The 21,123-nt window shown below is 52.3% G+C and overlaps 1 protein-coding gene across 1 annotated transcript in view; it reads right to left on the bottom strand.

Moving 5' to 3' along the window:
* The window catches only part of STARD10 (StAR related lipid transfer domain containing 10), a 30,023-nt gene extending 9,202 nt beyond the window's left edge, over window positions 1–20,821 (bottom strand). Inside the window, exons 1-2 of the mRNA XM_049780423.1 lie at window positions 20,702–20,821; window positions 19,992–20,312 (exon numbers count right to left, since the gene is read on the bottom strand). Coding sequence (XP_049636380.1) covers window positions 19,992–20,198 — 207 coding nt within the window. The 5' untranslated portion in view covers window positions 20,199–20,312; window positions 20,702–20,821. The remainder of the gene's footprint in view (window positions 1–19,991; window positions 20,313–20,701) is intronic.
* Between the last annotated feature and the right edge of the window lie 302 nt (window positions 20,822–21,123).

Below are 21,123 nucleotides of genomic sequence, written 5' to 3'. Positions count from 1 at the left end.
AGTCACAACTGGATGCCTGGTAGGACATAATATTTCTGCCAAAGATGAATAATCTCCAGCTAATCTTTAGAAAACATCAGACAGGCCCGGAGAGATAGCACAGCGGCGTTTGCCTTGCAAGCAGCCGATCCAGGACCAAAGGTGGTTGGTTCAAATCCCTGTGTCCCGTATGGTCCCACGTGCCTGCCAGGAGCTATTTCTGAGCAGACAGCCAGGAGTAATCCCTGAGCAACGCCGGGTGTGGCCCAAAAAACAAAAAACAAAAAACAAAAAAAAAGAAAAAGAAAACATCAGGCACACATACAAACCCTAAGAGAGCCAAAGAGATGCCTCAAGAGACTGAGCACATGCTTTGCACTCAGGAGTCCTAGATTTGATCCCCAGCACTGCATGCTCCCCTAGGAACTGATGGGAGCAACCCCCAAGCACTTCTGGATGTTAACTTTACCCTCAGGAAACCTGAAGCAAACAACAACAACAAAAACAAAAACAAAAACAGACAAACTCAACATACGGGCTATTTTATAGAACATCAAGACTAGGAAAGACCAATTCAGACCAAAGGAGACCATGAAACTTGAATACACTAGTGAAAGTGAATAAATGAGAATAAATAAGAGTAAGTGAAAGTGAATGAATGAATGAGAGAAGTGAGTAAATAATGAGAACAAGTGAGTGTGAGTGTGAGTGAATAAGAGTAATGGGAGAGAGTAAATGAATGAGTGAATGAATTAGAGTAAGAGAGTATGAATGTGTGAGTATGTTTCTGCCTGCATATGTGAATGAACCAAGGGAGAGAAGTCTGGGATGGTGAGAAAAAGTGCAGGAGAAGACAGAGGGGACCAGAGCTGCCAGTTCTATGAGCATACAAAGGCCACATGGCCAACCAGGACCTGCACTTCCACATGCACTTTAACTTCAGCCTCTGAGCCCATCTTATTTCTGTGTCACAGATAGAAGACTCAGTAGATTGGAGAGGAAGTAAAGCATGCAAGCAGCAGAGAGGGTATAAAACAGGACTCCCTGTACTCTCTACCATCCTATAGCACTCACAGGATGGGGCATTGGGAAGAAAGTAGGACTGTTCTAAAGCCAAGACAGAAACTGGAAGCTGCGGGTAGAGGGGGCCAGAGCATGGTACAATGACTTTTTCTTACATGTGGCTGATATGAGTTTGATTCCTGGTACCCCATATGGTTCCCCAAGCCTGAATAATCCTGGGCACAAAGCTAGAAATAAGCCTTGAGCACTGCCAGGTGTCGCTTAAAAACAAAAACCAAAAACAAAAGACTGGAATCTGGTTTGGCTTTGCTAAGTCTACAAGCATGCTTTCCTAGATATGGAACATATGTCAAGGTTGCACCTCAGAATGATAATTTGTACATTGGAATCCTATCCTGGATGCCTCTTCCCTGAGGCACTATGAAGAGTGAACCCCTGAGCATTGCCCCTTCTCCTGTGGACTCCTGGATTGAGGGTGTCGGGTGTCTAGCTCCAGGGCCTCCCTCTGGCACTGCAGACAATAGTTAGAGCATGAGGAGTCACAAGACCCGAGTCAAAGCTCTGAATAAACATTGTTTGGGGGGAGTGATCACAGGCAACAACCAGCTCAGTGCTCAAAGGTCAACCCTGGTAGTGCTCTGGTATCATATTCGATAGCAAAGATTAAACTGATGTCAGCCATTTGGAAACCCTTAACCCTATACTAACTCTTCAGCTCCCATATTATCAGTCTGAGGTGGATGGGCTACAACTAGGAGTACTCAGGGTTGTGTGCTCAGGTATCATTTCTGGTGATTCTTGGGATAGAACTCTCAGTTATTAGTGATGCAAGCTAAGTTTGAACCCATGGCTCCTGCATGCAAAGCCCGTGCTCAGTTCATTTTGTTTGTTTGGGGTCACATACAGCAGTGCTCAGGGCTTACTCCTGGCTCTGAGCTTCAGAATCACTCCTGGTAGTACGCAGGGAATATTATGGGGTGCTGGGGATTAAACTCAAGTTAGCCATGTGCGAAGCAAGTTCTTTGTATCTTTCCAGTCATTTGTATGATTTTTTTTGATCATAGTGGTTTACATATCTTTCACATTAGTATTTTAGGTACATATTAACATTGAATCAGGAGAATACCCACCACCAAATTTGTCCTCCCCCCTTCCCTGTTCCCTTTCTGCAACCCATATACCCCACCATCACCCCCCAGGCTGCTAGAGTAGGTGGTCCCCTCTTTGTCCAGCTTACTATCAGTGATCATACATCTGTTTGGTCCTGGTGCCCTCCCTTGTTTCTCCCTCTATTTGAGAGGCTAACCTAGATAAATCGAGTTATGTGTGTATGATCTTTTTTGTTTTGTTTTGTTTTGGTTTTGGTTTTGGTTTTTGGGCCACACCCATTTGACCCTCAGAGGTTACTCCTGGCTACACGCTCAGAAATCGCCCCTGGCTTGGGGGGGACCATATGGGACGCCGGGGGATCGAACCTCAGTCCGTCCTACGCTTGCAAGGCAGACACCTTACCTCTAGCGCCACCTTCCCGGCCCACGTGTGTATGATCTTTTAAAAGTGAAAACCTGAGACTGGAGAGATAGCATAGAGAAGATAAGGTGTGTTTGCCTTTCATGCAGAAGGACGATGGTTCGAATCCCAGCATCCCCTATGGTCCTCCTGAGTTCTGCCAGGTATGACCCAAAACCATAAAAAAAAAAAAAGAGTGAAAACCTGGGTCTAGAGTGATGGTACAGCAGGTAGGAAGTTTGCCTTGCATGCAACCAACCTGGGTTCAATCCTCAGCATCCCATATAGTCCCCCGACCCCGCCAAGAGTGATTTCTGAGTGCAGAGCTAGGAGTGATCCCTGAGTGCCACTGGTTTGGCCCAGAAACCAAATAATAGTAATAATAATAAAATAAAAGTGAAAACCTGAAAACATCTTCCAGGTTGGTGGCAGACTGTTTTTTGTGGTGCTGGGGGTAGAATTTGTAGCCTACAAGGCAAGTGCCCTATTACTGAGCCATACTCCAGACTGGTGACTCTTTAGAAAGTAGTCAACAGAAGGTTCTGCTGGGGAGGTGAGAACGTTGGCACTGACGGGCCCATTGCAGGTAGGTAACTGAAGAAGGCTTGCAGGCAAAGCCTAAGAGTCCTTATCTGTACCCGTTGCCCCACAACACATAGTCTATCTCTTTCCACAGACCCCAGGAGGCAGCAGAGCCAGGCCAAGTGGGGAAAATTACATCCCCATTGTTTCTGCTCAACCAGCCTGCTGCCATACCCGGGTGGCAGCAAGATGAAATTCTAAGAGACCTAAGGAGTCTTGTGTAACCAGAGAGCATCTGGTAGCACAGCCAATTCTGAAGCAAAGCCACCACATAGTTTTTTTCCTTTTTGGGTTTTTGGGTCACACCCAGCAAGCAGTTCAGGGGGCCTACTTCCAGCTCCCTGCTCAGGGATCATTCCTGGCATTGCCTGCACCGCAAAAGATGGAACCCAGACCTCCTGCATGCAAGGCACGTCCTCAGCCCTTTGAGTTCACTCTCCAGCAAGCCACAACCCCTGGGCTCTGAGCAAGTCAGTCATCGTGGCTAACCGCCAGGGAAACACCCCTTCTAAAACCAGACCTGGTAGGCTTTGCTCAGTCAAGGAGCCAGTCTCAGTTGCAAAGATTTTATTTTATTTGGTGGGGGGGGGGGGGGTCTGGGCCACATGGTGCTCAGGCCTTACTCCTGGCTCTATGCTCGGTCTAACTCCTAGATGGGCATGTGAGACCATATGAGATGCTGGGGATCAAATGTGAGTGGTTCAAAATAAGTGCCTTACCCATTGTACTACCAATCCAAACCCTAGGCCTTAATGCCTAATACAGAACTGGAATGCTGACCTACAGCTATTTTATAGATGAGCAAAGTAAGAGCCAGATAAGTGACCAGCGAAACTCTAGATTGGGCATCCTGTCTGCTGCAGAATAGGCTTTCCCAATACCCAATTCCCCGTGTCCATGGATCCTTGGGGAGTAGGGATTGGACAAGCCAGGATGGCCATGAGGGACACTCATGAGGCTCAGCATCTGCCAATCCAAGTCAACTTTAGTGAAAGCTTTGGGGTGCAGGATCTATCTTCCCAGGGCTTCCTCTCCTCAAATAAAAAATAGGGATAATAATAGTCTCCTCACAGGGATGCTGGAATTAAATTACAGGGAATTATGCATATGAGATGCCTGGGACATAGTAAATCCTCAAAACCCAGTTTCCTAGGGGTAGGGGAGAGTATAGTAGCTGGAGCACAGGCCTTGGATCCAATTCCTGACATATAGCTTTCCTGAAAACACTCATGGCAGCCCTCATGGCCAGAGCCCCAAACCAACAGGGCTCAGCTCAGCCAAGTACTCTAGAGAGTGCTCCAGGGCTCCGAAGCTCTACTAAGGAAGTTACCCCCCAAAATCATCTCTCTTATTTTCTTCCCCTTTTTGAGCCACACCCAGAAGTGCTCAGGAATCACCCCTGGTGGTGCACAGGGGATGATATGGAATGTTTGTGATCAAACCTAAATGGGGTCGGTCCCATAAAAGACAAGTGCCCTACTGGCTGTAGGTTATAGGTCTGGACCCTGCCCCAGTGAAGGCCCACAAGGTTGGGCAAGGGAGCCCAGATTGGGGTTCAAGCGGAAGAACACTTACCCAGAGCAGTGTGCTTTAGCCTGGGTGAGTTGTGACATAGAGGTCTCTGAGCCAGGAGGGGAACCTATAAAAATGCTAATTAGGGTCTGGAGGAGAAGTGTCAATGGGCAAAGCACAGGCTGTGTATGTCTAAGACCTGGGTTTGATCTCTGACACTGCATGGTCCCATGAGCACCACCAGAGTAGTCCTGAGCACTGCCAGGTGTGGTCCCAAACCTAAACCTATGATATTAACAATAATTAAGGAAGAGAGAGGGGGCCGGGAAGGTGGCGCTGGAGATAAGGTGTCTGCCTTGTAAGCGCTACCAAGGAACGGACCAAGGTTCGATCCCCCGGCGTCCCATATGGTCCCCCCAAGCCAGGGGCGATTTCTGAGCACATAGCCAGGAGTAACCCCTGAGCGTCAAACGGGTGTGGCCCAAAAACCAAAAAAAAAAAAAAAAGGAAGAGAGAGGAGAAAGACAGAGCACAAGTAGTGAGAGGAACAGGCAAGGAACAGTAGAAACAGATAGTCACTGAGCCTAAAGGCAGGAGGATCGAGGGCCAGAGAGGGGGGCAGAGAGGGGGCTCAGTGAGCAGAGCACAAGATTCACCTGTAGGGGGCTCAAGCTGGATCAAGTAGGGTCCCCCCCCCCACACCAAGCATCATTGGGTTGAGCACCAAGCCAGGAGTAACCCTCAAGCTTAAAAAAAAAAAAAAAAAGAGCTAGCGGGGCCGGAGACGTAGCACAGCGGGTAGGGTATTTGCCTCGCCAAGGATGGCCCTGGATTCGATTCCCAGCATCCCATATGGTCCCCCCAAGCCTGCTAAGAGCGATTTCTGAGTGCAGAGCCAGGAGTAGCCCCCGAGTGCTGCTGGGTGTGCCCCCCCCAAAAAAAAAAAAAACAGAAAAAAGGAGCTAGAATGGCTGAATGGGGAACTGGGGCATTTCAGACTGAGGGGTCAGTGGATTAAACCAGGAAGGACTGAGGAGCCCTGAGAGTAAACTATCCCCTCTTCCTTCTGTCCACCTCTTCCTTCTTCCCCACTCTGTGCTTCTTCAGAAGTCAAGCCCAGGCTTGGGCTGAAGGGAAGAAGGGCCACATCAAAGGACTGCAATGACCCCCGAGAATCAGAGGACCAGAGAAGAGGACCAGGTTATTCAGCAGAGCTGGCAGGGCTGAGGACCATGAGTCAGGTCAGTAATGAACACACAAGTGGTGTCCCCAGATCTGACTCTCACATAGAAGGTCTCCATTATCCTTGCCCATGTGACATGTGGAGCACAGAGACTGTCCCCAAGTTCCAAGGTCCCACTTTTGCCCCACTCTGCAGGCTAACCCTAAGAAACTCAGGGCCAGAGAAGTGTAAAGACTTCATTTGGAGCACTAGGTAGATAGCTCAGGGATCAAGGGCTCAAGTCTTACATGTGCCAGGCTCCAAGTCTGATCTCCTGTACTGCATAGAGGTCCCACCTCTCAGTCCCACTGATCCCTATAAGCATCTTATGACTGGGGCCAAGGATGGAACTATCCAGTCAGTTGGCCAAGTGTCACTGGGAGTCATTCCAGAGTCCCCTGAACCTAAACTCCCTAAGCTGACCCTCCATGGGGCTCTGACCTGTCCTGTGGCTGTGCTGACCGCAGCAGAGTTCTGGTAAAGAGCTAACTGCTAAGCAAATCACCCTTTCCCAGCAGAACCAAATTCAAATTACAGGAAGTGGCCCTGCCCAGTGTATGTGTGAGGTTGGGGCGGGGGGGGGGGGGTGATACTCACAGCAATTTAGCTCTGTCTTAAGCTAAAGCCACAGCTTCAAAACCATTACCGCAGACTCCAAATCACGCATTCATCATCACACAGAGCTCAGCTTCCTGTCAAACCACTTCTGCTGGCTGTCAGGGTTGCCCAGTTGTACCCCATGCAGAAATCAACTTGTCTCTTCCTAACTCACCTCCTGTGTTATCATCCTCACTCTACATATGCAGACATCAAGGTCCAGAGAGATCCCATGCTTTGAGATTGCCAGAGCCTGTGCAGGGCATGGCCAGGGGTCCAATTGGCTCAACTGAAACAGAGGAGCTGGCATAGAAGCTGTCTCAGCTAGGAATAATCAGAATGGATTCCAGAGAGTGAGGATCCCACAAAGGCAAGGTAGAGAAGTTAAAATTAATCCTCATTTTTGCCATGGCAGCTGGGATTCTGGCAGCTCCAAAATGGATCTAAGATCCTTCTCAACAAAATTCCCAGCTTCATCCTCTAAGCTCACTAGGATCAAAGACAGGATCTGAGCTGCTCCAAAACAGCACTGGTGGAGCAGATGGGGTGTTCTCCTGAGCTGCAGAAGGAAGGAGTGATCTTCTTCTTCTTCTTCTTCTTTTTTTTTTTTTGTTTTGTTTGTTTTTGGGCCACACCGGCGATGCTCAGGGGTTACTCCTGGCTCTCTGCTAAGAAATCACTCCTGGCAGGCACGGGGGACCATATGGGATGCCGGGATTCAAATCACCATTGGTCCTGGGTCAGCGCTTGCAAGGCAAACGCGCTACCGCTGTGCTATCTCTCCGGTCCCATGGAATGATCTACTGGTTAAGAGAATCAAAGCCTTTCTTTACTTGTTCAAAATCAGAAATTATCATCTTCTTGCTGATCTTGCCATTTCTAGATTCAAAACAAGAATAGCTTCCACAATATTCATGGTCTCCTTCACCTTGTCACACCACATGCTTACAGTCCAGCCCTTCAGTCTTGGTGGTACAGATGAAAAACTGGGAACTGTGGGTCCAGAAATTGACATGAACAAGATGCCAGGAGCCACATATCAACTTGCTGTCTGTGCCTTTGTGGTGAGTGAAGTCCCCACTGAAATGGCAAGTCCCTCTAAGAAACACTGGCCACTGCACTTTCCTGACCCTGACCCAGTCAGATGCCCCAGCAATTGGAGTGCTTTGCAATTCTCCCTCTATCAGACAGACTAGGACCATCTCTCTTTAGAGAGGGTTTGGAGAAGAGAGTGAGGCTGATACACCCAGCCACTTGCAGAAATAACCCTTCCTTTTTTGCCTTAAGCCCAGGAGAGCTCTCCCTACTTCTCAGACTTTGCCAAAGGGGCCATCTTCATACTAGTCACCTGCCCCCAAAAGGCAACATATTAATCAAGAGCAGGGAATCTCTTTTATGCCAAGGGCCATCTGGGTATTCATTATACATCCAGGCCATACAATCCAGGCAGAAGGGCTATGGGCTGCTGACAAGCATCCATGTCTGTCCCACAGGGACCGGTGCCAAAATAAATGATTTTACAGACCTGATGTAGTCCATGGTCTGGATAATCCCCATCCCTAATACACAGAGACAACAGAGACATGGTTAAACACAATAAGAACGTCCCAGTCACTCACTAAGAACCCTATCCTACCCAACCTACCCACTTCCCTTCACTACCACAGCCAGGCTCAGCTCCCACATGTCCAAATGGAGCAAGACCTAAGTGATGCAGACAGGGCCATGTGTGCAGTGGACCAGATGCAATCACTGTCCTTGCTGCTACAGCCTTTCCTTGAGGCCCCCTATTGCTGCTCTAAGGCTGGCATGGAGTCAAGCTACGAGAATAGCTGTCCTTGCCTCTTGTATGGGACAATGGAGACCCCAAAGATCTAGCCTCATGATAGGGCAGGGGTAGGCTGGGCCAGGCAGGTGGCTCAGTTACAAAACACTGGCCTTGCTTGTGGAAAGCCAGGCTTGATCCCTGCGCAAGGCAGAAGAGAGGGCTGGTGGGTGAGCCACTGAGGCCCTTTCTCCCTAGCCTGTCATGAAACTTTTCCAGGACACCCCCACCTTCAGCTTTTTGGCTATTTTTGTCTTCATAGATCAGCCTGGCTGTTTCCTGCAGCCCGCCAGGCAGCCTGTCCATCCCTAATGCTTTTAGATTGAGGGGTGGCGGGGACACTGGGCTCATCCTTCTAGAGTCCACTTGCACACACTGCAATATTACAGGCCCACTGTCCAGTCTGGCATAGAGCCTGGCATGTAGCGAGTGCTTAGGAAAGAGCTGCCACCTGAATGGCAGGACAGATAGAAGAGCCTCTAGGAGGTGTCACAGGCTGGTGGTGCTCAGAGGTCACCAGGACTACTTCTTGCTGAAGGGGCCATGCAGCACAGGGGGTTGAAACTTAGGGCCAATTACTTGGGCCATCTTCCCAGCCTCTTCTCTGACTTTATCTGGAGGGAGCAGGTTGAGACTCTACACAAGACTGATCAAAGGGATTCTCAGTTCTGTATTTAGGGATCACAATCCCATGCTGTACTTTGGATGGAAATGGGGTCAGCCACTTGTACCCTGTGACTGAGAGATTGGCCATGGCCCTTGGGGCTACAGTGGCCTTCAAAGGGAAGGGTTAGCTTAAAGCCCCAGGATTCCTATCAGAGTTTCTAGCTTGAAATGATGCTGATAAGGATTTTACACCACTGTAAAATGCAGTGGCAGGGCTGTCATAGGCTAAATTTTGGGAGCTCTTGATTATTATTAATAGTTCTGAAAGCTAAGGACAATTATAATTGTACAGAAATGCCAAATGCTATTCAGCAGATTAACAAAGTGCCCACAGCTTGTGAGGACATGATAAAAATGCCACATAGTTAGGAACAGTAAAAATGGGCTCAATAATGGGCTGGGCAGTGGGCTAAAAGAGCTGAAGTGTGTGTTTTCTGGCACCCCCTGGACTCAAGAGTACTGCCAGGTGTGGTTCCACTTCCCCCCTACAAGATAAAAATACACACACACACACACACACACACACACACACACACACACACACACACTCAAACACACACACACTGGCTCCACTACTCTGAAAAGCAATTTGGCAAACATTTTTTAAAAACCATTAAAATCTATCTTTCAACTTAGTTCCTGGAACCCCAGGAATAGAAATTTGTTTTCAGGGAAAAGTGGAGGGGGGAGAAAAGATATATAGTCAGAAATATAGTACAGAGGCTAGAGAGATAGCATGGAGGTAAAGCGTTTGCCTTGCATGCATAAGGTCATTGGTTTGAATCCGGCATCCCATATGGTTCCCTGAGCCTGCTAGGAGCGACTTCTGAGCATAGAGCCAGAAGTAACCTCTGAGCACTGCCGGGTGTGGACCCACCCCCCAAAAAAGAAAGAAATATAGTACAGCAGATAGGATGCTTGCCTTGCACACTGAAGACCCGGGTTTGATTCCAACATCCCCTATGGTCCCCCAAGCCCTCCACGAGTGATTCCTGACTGCAGAGCTAGGAGTAACCTCTAAGCACTACCAGGTGTGGCCCAAAAACAAATAGGACAGGACATAGGGAACTTAGGATGAAGGTCCAGGGAGGGACACTCATCAGAGTCCTAACAGAAGAACAGAAGAGTAACCAATCCCTTATGGAAAGATGGGGAAGGGAACCAGTGGAGGAGTTGGTGGAGCCTGCCTGGCACAAAGAGGACATGAACAGTATCACTAGATAATCCCAGGGAAGAGGCCAGAGGAAGAGGTGCTGTTGCTGGGGAACTCCTCAGCCTGCTCATTTATTCATCCCTTATACAAGCAATCGCAGGGTACCAGATCTGTGCTGAAGCTTTGCAAATTCCCCTCCTCCAGCCTCGGTGCCCTGGGAGGAGGGAGGAAGATTATGGCCGTTTGTAAGTGGTGGCTCAGCAAAACCAAGAGGGAAGAGGCAGCCAAGAACCAGACAGACTCAAAACCTACCCTGAAAATACTCCTGGGGCTGTGCTTGGTGAGGACCCAGAGCTGGCAGGGTGAGGGCTGTCTCTGAACTTCCCAGCTGCAGTGACTGTGGCTTCTTATCTGCAGAGCAGCAAATCTGGTCCCATACACCCCCACCTTCACCTAATGTGGGCTGCCCTGAGACTGGAGGAGAGTGAGGGGCTACCAAGCCTTTACAGACTGCTCCCCAGGTGTGCTCAGAACCCTCAGCAGTTCTCCCTCATTGCTCTGTATTTTCTATCCTCCCCATGCCTTAACCTCTCCCACCAGCACCCCCTGGCAACCTCAGGACAGGCTTAGATCTCCGCTCTTCTGCTCCAGGCTAGGGAGAGGCCAGTGACACATGACAGAAGCTGGGGCTGACACTGATACAAGACAGAAACAAATGAGATCAGACCTCCCGGATCCTGCGGCTGCCAATGACCTCCTGGCCCTGAGCTCCAGACTATCTTCAGCAGCTGCCTTCCCTCCTGCTGTCTCATCAGCTCCCTTCTGTGGCTAGGAGTCTGAGCTAGGTCCTGGACTCACCCTCATTTCTCACTCCTCCCTACAAGTCTTCCCTCTGGTCCCCAATTTTTGAGCACATCCTGCAGCTAGGGAGCTTTCTAGAACCCAGAGCTGCTGCCAGCACTGCCCAACCTGAGAGTCTTGGCTGTTGGCCCTTCTGCCTTCAGCATCATGTCTTCACTCCAAAGTGTCCTGACACTCTGGGCTCTGCCTCTCCTCCCCTTCCTGCTCAGCTCAAACACCACTGAGAGAAAGATAGCCAAGACCTTCCCTGACTGCCACCTCACTCTCATGCCAAATGACCAGCTTTCCCGCCCCCACCACCACCAAGTTGAGTTGGGGAGACTGTCATCAGCCCTGATAATTCCCCAAGCCTTGAAAACTAGGCTGGGGGCTGAGCCATTCTGCATCACATCCCTCACACCAACCAGTACAGAAGCTGGCTGTGCAGGTGGAGGCAGGGTAGGGGGCTGGAATAAATAGCTGAACATGGAAAAAAATGGAAGAACAGGGGCACAAAAAGACAGAGAGAGGCTGAGGCAGTGACTGGGGCAGGGTGACAGACCCAGAAAAAATATACCCCTATAGGGGCTGATGCTGAGGCTGGAAGATGCCAGAGGCCAAAAGGGAGGCTGGATGGTGGCTGGTAGAGGAGAGGGTTGCAGAGCCAGAGTAGAGCCAGGGGGCGGGAGACAGCTGAGGAGACAAAATTGGATCAGAGACAATTCTGCTGCAGTGAGGGGGTGTGACTCACACAGAGCAGCCCAGACACACAGCTCACACTTGGAGCTATACACACACACAACCTTAGACAGGAGCACTCACACATTTATACTCATATACCCAATCACATATATGTACTAACATGCATGTACATACACTCACATATATACAGTGCACTAATATTCACATGCATGCATATACTTAGAAACACAGTACACTCAGACACACATTTACTCAGGTATACACAAACACATGCTCACATACATGTATACACACGCAACTTATACATAAGCACTCCCCACAAACGTATCCTGCTCTGGGTTGTCACTGAAGGCCCCCTAGAGGGTGCCTGACTAAGGATCATATGGCACAGCTGTTCTGGATCCAGATCTGCACAGAAGGCCAGACAACCCCATGGCACCCTCTTCCCTCACAGCACACAGTAGCCATCTGGTACTTCATCTCGTTGTTTATTTTAATTGTTTCCCCCTCGGGATGTCAACCCACGACAGCAAGATCTGATCCGTCTGGTGTGCCGCTAAATTCCTGGCTATCACAATTCTCAGTGTATATAGTACATGCTCATTAAAGATTGCTGGCTGCTGGGGTCGGAGAGATAGCATGGAGGTAAAGCATTTGCCTTGCATGCAGAAGGACGGTGGTTTGAATTTTGGCAATCCATATGGTCCCCCGAGCCTGCCTGCCAGGAGCAATTTCTGAGCGTAGAGACAGGAGTAACTCCTGAGCACTGCCGGGTGTGACCCCAAAAAAAAAATGATCGCTGGCTGTATGAATGCTGGAGATGCTCAGTGAGCCTCTGCCTGCTCTGGGGCTCAGGCATTTCCCTCCATGAAGAGCCCACACTCTCCTGCTCCTTAACCAGGTCCCAGCCAACCTGGAGGGGCTCAAAGACAGAGAGGGGTGCAGGTACTGGCAGGAAGATCTTAGAGCACCAGGGGCGTGAAACCCAGAGAATGAGGTGAAACATTCCAGGAACCCAAGGAAGACAGAGGCATAGCTTGGTCCCCAATTCCAGTTGTATGGGGTAGAGGATACATTGATGGCTCCAGGCAGGGATTCTAGAGACACCTAAGTGAACAAGGGCTGGGCAGCAGAGAAACAAGTGTCAGTGTGAGTGTGAGTGAATAAGTGTGTGTGTGTGTGTGTGTGTGTGTGTGTGTGTGTGTGTATTAGACTGAGCATTCCCTGTGTCCCATTTCCTACCCTACCTGCCCCATGTCCCTGTGGCAGGAGGCTGGGCTTGGTGCAATCCCATCACTTAGCTCTGAGCTCCTCCTCTCTGGATCGAGCCACTCATGTGTGCCAGAGGGAATAAAGCAAGGCCTCGAGGCCACCTCACACCTTTGCATCCTCACCCTGCACCCAGAAGGGTAGGCTAGACCAGGACTTCTATCCTGAAGCTAGGGTCTAGCTTCTTAAACTACAGGTTGTGGCCTATAGGGTGTCTTATAACTGACTACGGGGGGGGGGGGGGGGGGGCCAAGTTTAAAGTAAAATGCCATATGATTCATTTGCAGCAAAGGTTTGATTTGCATATTTATTTTTTTGTTTGTTTTTTTTGGGGGGAGGGTCACACCCAGCATCGCTCAGGGGTTACTCCTGGCTCTATGTTCAGGAATTGCTCCTGGCAGACTCTGGGGACCATATGGGATGCCGGGATTTGAACCGCTGACCTTCTGCATGCAAGGCAAATGCCTTACCTCTATGCTATCTCCATCTTTTTTTTTTTTTTTTGGTTTTTGGGCCACACCCGGCGGTGCTCAGGGGATACTCCTGGCTGTCTGCTCAGAAACAGCTCCTGGCAGGCACGGGGGACCATATGGGACACTGGGATTCGAACCAACCACCTTTGGTCCTGGATCGGCTGCTTGCAAGGCAAACGCCACTGTGCTATCTCTCCGGCCCGCTATCTCCATCTTATGCTATCTCCATGGCCCCAGATTTGCATATTTATTTTATACGTCTATATACCCGGGTAGAAATTTCTTAGGGTGGGGTGTCACAGACAATTCCAGTGGGTAGCCGGGGTTGGACTCCAGATGCCAACTCATGGTCCTCTAAGCAATGTTGCAGTGACTCCAGAGCACAGAGCAGGGAGTAACTTCTGAGCATCACTAGATGTAGCCCCAAACCCCAAAAAGTGACGAGGCGCAAAGTGATTATGAATAGGAAAAGTTTAAACATCACTGGTGCCCTGTCTGTGGCTGTCCAGCCACCTAGGCACAGGTAGGAGTATTCCAGGAAAGGTCCAGCATGGGTCAGGACTCTGGGGACCCAGCACCCACTGCCCATAGCTCCAGAGGAGCCAGGTGGGCTTAGAGACAAGTGACAGATGCAGGGGAAGAAAGCGAAGCCATCTGTCTTCAGGCCTCCTCCTTCCTCTCATCTCCTGAAACTTTAAAGACTCTGGGCTGGAAACTGAGCCTGGCTCGTTAAAGTTTAAAAGCCAGAGCAGGAGCAGGGCCCACAGGCATATAGTCTGCCCAGCTAACGGTTCCTCACCTGGGATGCCTACTCCTACCCCCAGGGGCCACATACCCATACCAGGTCACAGCCTAGTCTGTACCCCATTTTGCATGTTGCACTATGAGCATTATGCTGCCCTTACCAGACCCCCCCCTTGTTTCTCTGAGTGACTGCTCTGTGCCCCAGCCCCTATAGGCTCTAATCTATGTACCCCTCTCCACACTCTGGGAGCTGAGTCTTCAGATGAGCTTTCTTAACATCCTCAGGGCTGATCCCCAGACACATTCCAAGCAGACACCCCCCTACACCCCCAAACCCCATGGCTCCTTTTCTGCTGTTTTCTGCTCCTGACTCTCCAGGTTCTTCTGTCTCTACCCAGACTCAAAGAGGTCATGGGGCACTTCTCTATGAGGCCTGGCTAGCCCCCAAGACCTCCAGAGGCCCCTTCACAGCTACTGGGAGGAGGAGCAATCCCAGTAGCCAACTAAAAATGCCCTGAGACAAGGCTGGCAATGCCCCACCCCGGTCCCTTCTATGCACCACCTCCCTGAATTCTCTCTCCTATACCCCCAACTGCACATTGCTAGGCAAAAGCTATTAAGTGAGGGAAGTACCAGGCAGGCAGCGGTCCCTTTCACAGTCCTGGAAGCTTGAGGCAGGCATGGGGGCCCAAGAGGGGACAGGCTTCCTAACATCCAGCCTCAGGCCAGAAACCACTCCCTGGGGCTTCCCTCAGCTACCTTGACATCCCCCTTCCCTGCCTGCCCACCTTGGAGCCACCTGAGACCTTGGCACCTGGGCACTGGCCCTTAGTGGGATTTTTTCCTTTAATTGCCCCCACAGCAGGTCAGAGCCAGCCTGGATAGGGCACCTGAATACTAACTCTAGAGCTAGGGGCCCCTGATAGCCCAGAATACCAAAGTTATCCCTATGTGTCCAATCCTTTCCTGATAGCTCTCATACCCCTGCTAGCCACTGCCTGGCAGGGAGCATGTGGCTTGTATGTTTGAGACTCCTGGTACTGCCTGGAACCCATGCACTGCTGGATGTGGCCCTGACCACAATAAAAATATGGGATTGGGGGCCCGGAGAGATAGCACAGTGGCGTTTGCCTTGCAAGCAGCCAATCCAGGACCAAAGGTGGTTGGTTCGAATCCCGGTGTCCCATACGGTCCCCCGTGCCTGCCAGGAGCTATTTCTGAGCAGACAGCCAGGAGTAACCCCTGAGCACCGCCGGGTGTGGCCCAAAAACAAACAAAAAAAAAATGGGATTGGAGAGAGTTCATAGTGCTGGAGGTTTTGGAGGTGGGTTGGATTCCCAGCACTGCATAGTGCCCCCCCTCACCAAAAAACAAAATAAAATAAATAAGTAGATAAAAATAAGAGGAAGAGGGGCTGGAGTGATAGCCCAGAAAGTAGGATCCTGACAGGGTCAATCCCACACATCCCATGTGGTGTTTAAGCAACTCCAGGAGTGATTCCTAAGTGCAGATCTGGGAGTGACCCCTGTTCATCGCTGGGTGTTGCACACACACACACATACACACACACACACACACACACACACACACACACACACACACACACACACACGGAAGAAATAGTGCCCCAAAAAGGAAGGGAGCCCTGAAATTAGCTCAGTCAGCCTCAGGAGGAACTAAGGCCAGAACAGCTCTACCCTGCCACCAGATAAGGAGACTAACTTGGAAAGGTGGAGTGACCCTAAAGGTGACAGGCAAGAACTGGGCTCTGGCCCAGCTGAGTCACACTCAGGGTGCCCTCCCATGATGATATGGCATAGACCAAGCTCAGGCAGAAGCCAGGGCTGGTGAGCAGAAGGGTTGATGGCACCTCACCAAGCCCCAGGGAGCCAGGAGATCTCCAAGTCCTACTCCTGTTTCTGGTTATATGGTCTGAGCTCTGAGGTGAACCTCTGTGCCTCATTTTTCACATGTGTCTGGGAGGCTCATGAGGCCTAGGCCAGATAGCTATAAAGATATCTGGGAGAAGCCATCCACCCATGTCCTGCTCAAGACTGAGAGGCCACTGAGGTGGTTCTATCTTGACAGTGGAAAGAGATGGGCCACTCAGGGGGGATAGAAGGAAGTGGCTTAGGAATTTAGGTCTCAGTGAAGAACTGTGGAATGGGACAGACAGACTATGACACAGGGAGGGACAGGCTCTGCGGAAGTGGTGAAGCTACAGGACAGGAAGTCAGTGGGAACAGGTCTTCACATCACAGTGGAACTGGAACCTCAGATCCTCAGCCACATTGCCCCTAGGAGTTCTCCTCACCCCCCACGACACCACCCAGTCCCCTCTAGGTCCCAGCTCACCTGAAACTTGTAAGCCTGCCCTCTGAATTTCTGCCTCTGGGGACTTCTGCCACACTGCAGGCAAGGATGCCTGGGACAGTCAGGCCTCTCTGGTCAGTCCTGGAGACCTCTGGGAACAGGGAGCCAATCTCCTCCTGATCTCCATTAAGCACACAGCAGAGCCAAGCACAGCCATGACAGATGGGCTGGACTGTGTCACCTGTTGTGTTCACCACTTTTTTTTGTTTGTTTGTTTGTTTTTTGGTTTTGGGGCCACACCCAGCGGTGCTCAGGAATATCTGCTCAGAAATAGCTCCTGGCAGGCACGGGAGACCATATGGGATGCCAGGATTCGAACCAACCACCTTGGGTCCTGGGTCGGCTGCTTGTAGGCAAACACCCCTGTGCCATCTCTCTGGCCCCGTGTTCACCACTTTTTAGCCCTCTCCCATGGGCCCCAGCTCCAGTCCTAAGATAGGTCCTGGGAACCAGAAGAGCCCAAGGCTCAGAGGGACAAATGTCAAGACTTTGTCACCTACCCTTCATCTAGGTACCAACAAACCTTGGGCCTTGGCCTGCAGTGAGGACAGTGTTCACAAGTGCTCAGCCCTGCAAGTGGCTGAGAGGGGAAAACTAAGTCACAGAGGGGGCAGAGACCACCCTGAACTGTCCCAGAACCCATGATGAGACTAACCTCCAACCTGTCACAGATAACATGATGGACATGCATGATCAGAGACAATACAGTGGGTAGGGCACTTACTTGCCTTGCACACGGCTGACCCAGATTTGATCCCCAATACCTCATATAGTCCCCTGAACCCACCAGGAGTCATCTCTGAGCACAGGGCCAGGAGTAGGCTTTGAACACTGCCAAGTGTGGCCTTTCTTCCCCCAACACCAACCAATTTCAATAACTGACTTAGAAAGGTGACCTCCCTGTGGTCATACAGAGAGCAATATGTTCACACGGAGAGAAGACAGACCCTCACCATTAGTGGGAGCTGTCAGGGAACCTGATTTGGCCTACAGATGAAGATTCAGAATCCCAGATCCTTTGTTTTGGGCTCAGGTTCAAGTCCAGCATCTGCCTCAGGGACTGGGCCTGACATCGCAGTATCTAATGCCCAGTATAGGCTGCAAGTAGGCCTGGTGGGAAGCCAGGAGAGAGGAAAGATGTATATGCCAGCAGCCCCCTACCCCTGTCCTGGCTGCCAGTGCTGGCTTCAAGTGGCTACCAATGATCTCTGGGATAGGCATCAGGGAAATGAGGAGAGATGTAAAGGGCAGACTGGGAGGCCTGGCCCCTATTCCTTCTCCCCCCTGGGATCACAAGCACAGGCCTGTGCAGGCGCCAACTGATTTGCCCAGCTCAGCGGGCAGGGGCTGGGGCAGAGGACAGGGAGGACAGAGAAATACAAATACACCTGAGTAAGGCCCAGGCTCCTGCAGCAGCCCAGTCATTCCGAGGACATTGGCTTCCAGCCTGCTACAGCCTGACCTTGGCAAGCCATTCCCCTCATGCTTTCTCATTCTTCAAACAAGAAAGGGATGATGAGAACATGGTGTCCTTCAAAGAGTTATTGATGGGGTTAAATGTCATCCTGTTGGCCAAGAGGTGATACCAAGCAGGGAGCCATGCTCTGTGACTTCAGGTATGTGACACACCCACTCTCAGCCTCTATTTCTTTGTAGTGTGAAGACAAGCCCACTTACCCACAAGCCTGTAATGATTTGATTGAGGAGAATGCCTGGTTCTGAACAGAAATGGGAAGAACAACACAAAACCTGGAATCTTGGTGGTGAGAGAGCTCAAAGATCTCATCTACCTCTCCAAGCTGAGGCGTCCAAAAAGCAGGGCTGGCCTTCAGGATACCCATAGCAAGGGCCATTCTTCTCCCTGGGTCCTGTTCTGCTCAGCTCCTGTCCCCTACCCTCTCTGCTATGTGGGGAGCAGAACTTGAGTACCGAAATGGGCAGAAATTAGAGGAGTCTAAAGTGAAAGGCTGTAGAGCCAGGTACCAACACCAGCTATGTGCCTTGGGCAGGTTCCTGCCTATTCTGAACCTCAGTTTCCTTACTTGCATCCCAGAGAAGACAGGGATGGGGTGAGGCAAAAGGGATTGCAAAGGGCCATTTGGTTTCTCCAACCACCATTCGGCTTGGTGGTCCTTGCTGTCAGGGAGAGTATATGCCCATATCACCCACCTCCGCTTTTGTAACACTCCTCACTTCCAAGGAAAGCAGAAGTGCATCTGGTGGTCAGGCATGTGGTAGAGCAGTGTGGCCCCCAGACCTACCTACCAACATCAGGTCTGGGCCTCTGGGTGGTGGCTGGTGTATTGATTAACCAGGGCAGATGGAAGGTGGCTCCACCCTGTTGACATAGGGGATGGGAAAGCTGGTCTCACTTAAGACTTCCCTTCCCTCCTTTCTGGGGGAGCTAGCACTGGAAAGGTACACCTTGGCCATTAGAGCCTCTTCTAGGTGGCTTTCATGAACAGCCTTGACCTCATAACCATTTTGATCACTGTCCATTCAATTTGTCCCTGCTGTCTGGGTTGGATGCTGGGGGTACAAAGAGGATGAGCCAGTCCCTGTCCTCAGAGGTAGAGCCATACTCAGACACAGGCCAGGGCCCCCTAGTCCAGAGTCCAGAGTCCAGAGTCCTCAGAGCTGGGAAGGGAGGCTGGGGAGGCTGCCAGGTACAGATGGGGAGTCATAAAAGCAAAAAGAAAGAAGGCACAGATGGACAAAGCTGAAAATGACTAAGACATCATAGAGGCATAGAGACAGGAGGTCAGACAGGGCCACACACAGGCGCTGCAGTGAGCCCAAGAGGCCTGAGCTAAGTATGAATCAGGACTGGGGGTGGGATGGAGTGGGGTCTCTTGTAGTCATCTAGGAACATGTTCCTCACTCCTTAGAGGACTTCAGGGGCCAGAGATGGGGAGATGAGGAGACGGGGGAAAGGACGGGAGGGGAGCCCTCCTGCCGGCCAGATCAGCAGTGGAAGCACAGCAATGGCAGATGCACTGGACCATCTCCAAGCCTCCAGGCCACAGTGCTGAGGACCTCTCTTTGCCTTGAGGGAGAGGGCCCTGCTGGAGGCAATTCATGGCTCTAGAACAGGGCCTGGGTTGAAGGCTGGAGGGGCTCTGCAAGAGTCTCAGGGAGCAACTAGAACAGGAAGAAGTCAGGGCCTGAGCATGACCTACCCTCAGGTAGAGTTTGGGTAGTGAGGACCAGAAATGAGGGCAAGAAGGGCTCAGGGTCCCATCTGGGGTAGAGAGTTCTGGGGGGAGGGAGACTTTGTCCCAGAGGAACCTGGAAGCTGTGGGCTGAGCAGGCTAGAGTCAGACAGAACCCATTCTCCCCTCTCCAGGCCTCAGTGGGCCCCTCTGCGCCAAGAGGGCTTGCCCAGCAAACTGTGCCTCCTCCTGGTGTCTTTTGCCCAGCCCAGGTGCAGAGCCAGGTGCCTGTGGCCCTGTGGGGAACCCTTCCCCCACCAACACACATCCACACAGTCCCGCAGCTGCACCTGCAGCCAGCCACTGTTACCTTGATCTTGTGCAAACTCCGTTCCATCTCCAAAGCCTGGACCCACACGGCCACACCGGCCTTGCTGTAGGTCAGGTTCCAGCCCTCCTGGGCCTCGCACTCGGTCCGGAAGCTCCGAAAGTCCTGGTCATCGGGCACCTGGACACTCTCGCGGCCCAGGACCGGCCGAGGCCCTGGGGGCTCAGTGGACGGGGCTGCCTTCTCCATGGGGGGGAGGCCCGGGGCCCAGGTCCCAGTCGGGCTCTGTCGCGGGTCCTCCCGGGAAGCTCTGACAACGTCGACGCTGCAGCAGATGCTGACGCCACCTTCCCTGCCCGGGACCTGTAAGACCGGTTTGGGGACCGGGGAGTCAGCGGCGCGGCTGGGGGCGCGGGTGGGGCAGTGCGGGGTCCCCCCCGGGGAGGTGGAGCCATCGTGGCCGGCGGGGGGCTGGCTGGCGGACTCCCTCCCGCGGCGGAGGACAGGCTGCCGGCGGGCAGGCGATCGCGGGGGGCCACCCGCAAAGGCGCGATCCCAGCTGTCGTCCTCAGGGGCCAGAGTTGGGGCGCTGCTGCTGGAGCGCGGGGACCCCAAGTGACAGCCGGCCACTCCGGACGGGCCCGGAGCCGAGCCGACCCCCCGCTGGACGCGCTCAACTAAGTCCGCGGGCGCGGGATGCGCGCGGGGCGCCCCGGGCGAGTGGGGGTGCGGGGTGGGGCGCTCACCTGTGCCTGTGCCCGCTGCTTCCCCGGGGCCGCGGGGCTGAGAGGGAGGGAGCCGCCGCCTCGGCGATCGCCGCTGCCCCGGGCGACCGGGGCCGCGCGGGGGCTCGGGGGAGGAGCCGTGGGTCCCCCGCCCGGCCCCGCTCCGCCCCGCGCGCCCCCCCACCCCGCCCGCCCGCCCGCCCTCGCCCCCGGCTCGGCTCCGGGGCTCGCGGGCTCCGCGCGCCGGGCTCGGTGTTTTCCAGGCTGCGGAGGCCACCGCGGCCCCAGCCCGGAGCCCCGCCCCGCCCCGCCCCACCCCGCCCTGCAAGGTCCTAGCGCCACCTCCGCAGTGCCTGGAGGGTCCCCGGCTCCCCTCCACCCCGCCTGGGGACCGAGCGCGACTGGCACGAGAAAGCGGGGGTCCGAGGAGGTGCAGGTAGAAAGATTCT

Source organism: Suncus etruscus, chromosome 9, assembly GCF_024139225.1.
Source record: "Suncus etruscus isolate mSunEtr1 chromosome 9, mSunEtr1.pri.cur, whole genome shotgun sequence".
NCBI classification, from domain to species: Eukaryota; Metazoa; Chordata; class Mammalia; order Eulipotyphla; family Soricidae; genus Suncus; species Suncus etruscus.
This window is presented reverse-complemented; position numbering and strand designations above follow the sequence as displayed.